At 51.4% G+C, this 1,272-nt stretch overlaps 1 protein-coding gene across 1 annotated transcript in view; it reads left to right on the forward strand.

Moving 5' to 3' along the window:
• Positions 1-305: 305 nt before the first annotated feature.
• The window catches only part of LOC124232463 (mucin-3B-like), a gene marked incomplete at its 3' end in the record, with an annotated part of 3,866 nt that continues 2,899 nt past the window's right edge, over positions 306-1,272 (forward strand). Inside the window, exon 1 of the mRNA XM_046649431.1 lies at positions 306-540. Coding sequence (XP_046505387.1) covers positions 306-540 — 235 coding nt within the window. The remainder of the gene's footprint in view (positions 541-1,272) is intronic.

Below are 1,272 nucleotides of genomic sequence, written 5' to 3' on the forward strand. Positions count from 1 at the left end.
ACTTCAGGCAACTTGACTGCCTCCACCTCACCCACTACCCAGACTCCAAGAACACCGGTGACCACAACTCAGACTCCTACCACCCTCACGTCACCAAGGACAACTTCCACCACTACTCAGACAACCACTACTTCGACCACTACTCAGGCGACCACCCCTCAGACTCCCACCACAGTCACGTCACCAGGGACAACTTCTTCCACTACTCAGATGACAACTTCAACCACTACTCAGATGACCACCACCACCCCAGGTTGGACCTCCTACCTCCCTGTTCCTTCTCCTACTAAATTCCTGTGTCACCAATGTCAGGCCCCATTGTGAACTTCCCTTTCTTCTCGTGCTGCCCAGGAACCTGTGAGAATGATGGCACCTGGATTCAGGACCACTGCCTCTGCCGCCCGGGGTTCTCTGGGGACCGCTGTGAGCGACAGGACAGCGTGTGCGAGAATGAGGGTCAATGGGATGGCCTCAAGTGTGTTTGCCCCAGCACCTTCTATGGCACCCACTGTGAGTTTGCAGTAGAACAGATGGATTTTGGTGAGTTGCTGGGGCCCTGCCCTCTGCACTGTCTCTTGGGTTTCACTGACTCTCCCTGGTCCCAGCCCTGTGGTCCATGTGGAGGTGCCCATGCCATAATGCTCAAGTTCTCCATTCCTGCCTTCACTCTCACGCCCACTGCTAATCCATGCCTCCTGTGCACCCTCACCTTCACACATGGCTAGGACCACACCCCTGGTCGGTGTTGCTTGGAGCTGTAATTGTTTTTAATTGCTGCTGTCACGAATTACCACAAACTTCACAACTGTAACAACACAAATGTCTCATCTTACAGTTCTCCAGATTAGAAGTCTGACATGGTCTTGCTGGGCTAAATCAAGGTTTCGGCAGTGCTGTGCTCCTTTCTGAAGGCTCTGGGGAAGAATCCATTTCTTTGCCCTTTCCAGACTCTGGTGCCTCCCACCTTCCTTGTCTCAAGCTTCCCTCTCTCCATCTTCAACAGCAGGAGCATTGCATCTCTGTGCCTTTCTCTTCTAGTCATGTCTTCACCTGACTCATTCTGACTCTTTTGCCTCTGTCTTCCACTGTTAAGGACCCTCATGATTACATTGGGTCCATTCATTTTCCCATATTTCACATTAATTTTCCCACATTAACATCAGCTGATCAGCAATCATCATTCCACCTGAGCCTTGATTCCTCCTGCATCTAGCAGAACATAGTCACAGGTTCTGGGGAGTGAGACCTAGGTATCAGTGGGGGCCATTATTC

The sequence above is a fragment of the Equus quagga genome, unplaced genomic scaffold (genome assembly GCF_021613505.1).
Source record: "Equus quagga isolate Etosha38 unplaced genomic scaffold, UCLA_HA_Equagga_1.0 HiC_scaffold_6342_RagTag, whole genome shotgun sequence".
In the NCBI taxonomy this organism is placed as follows: Eukaryota; Metazoa; Chordata; class Mammalia; order Perissodactyla; family Equidae; genus Equus; species Equus quagga.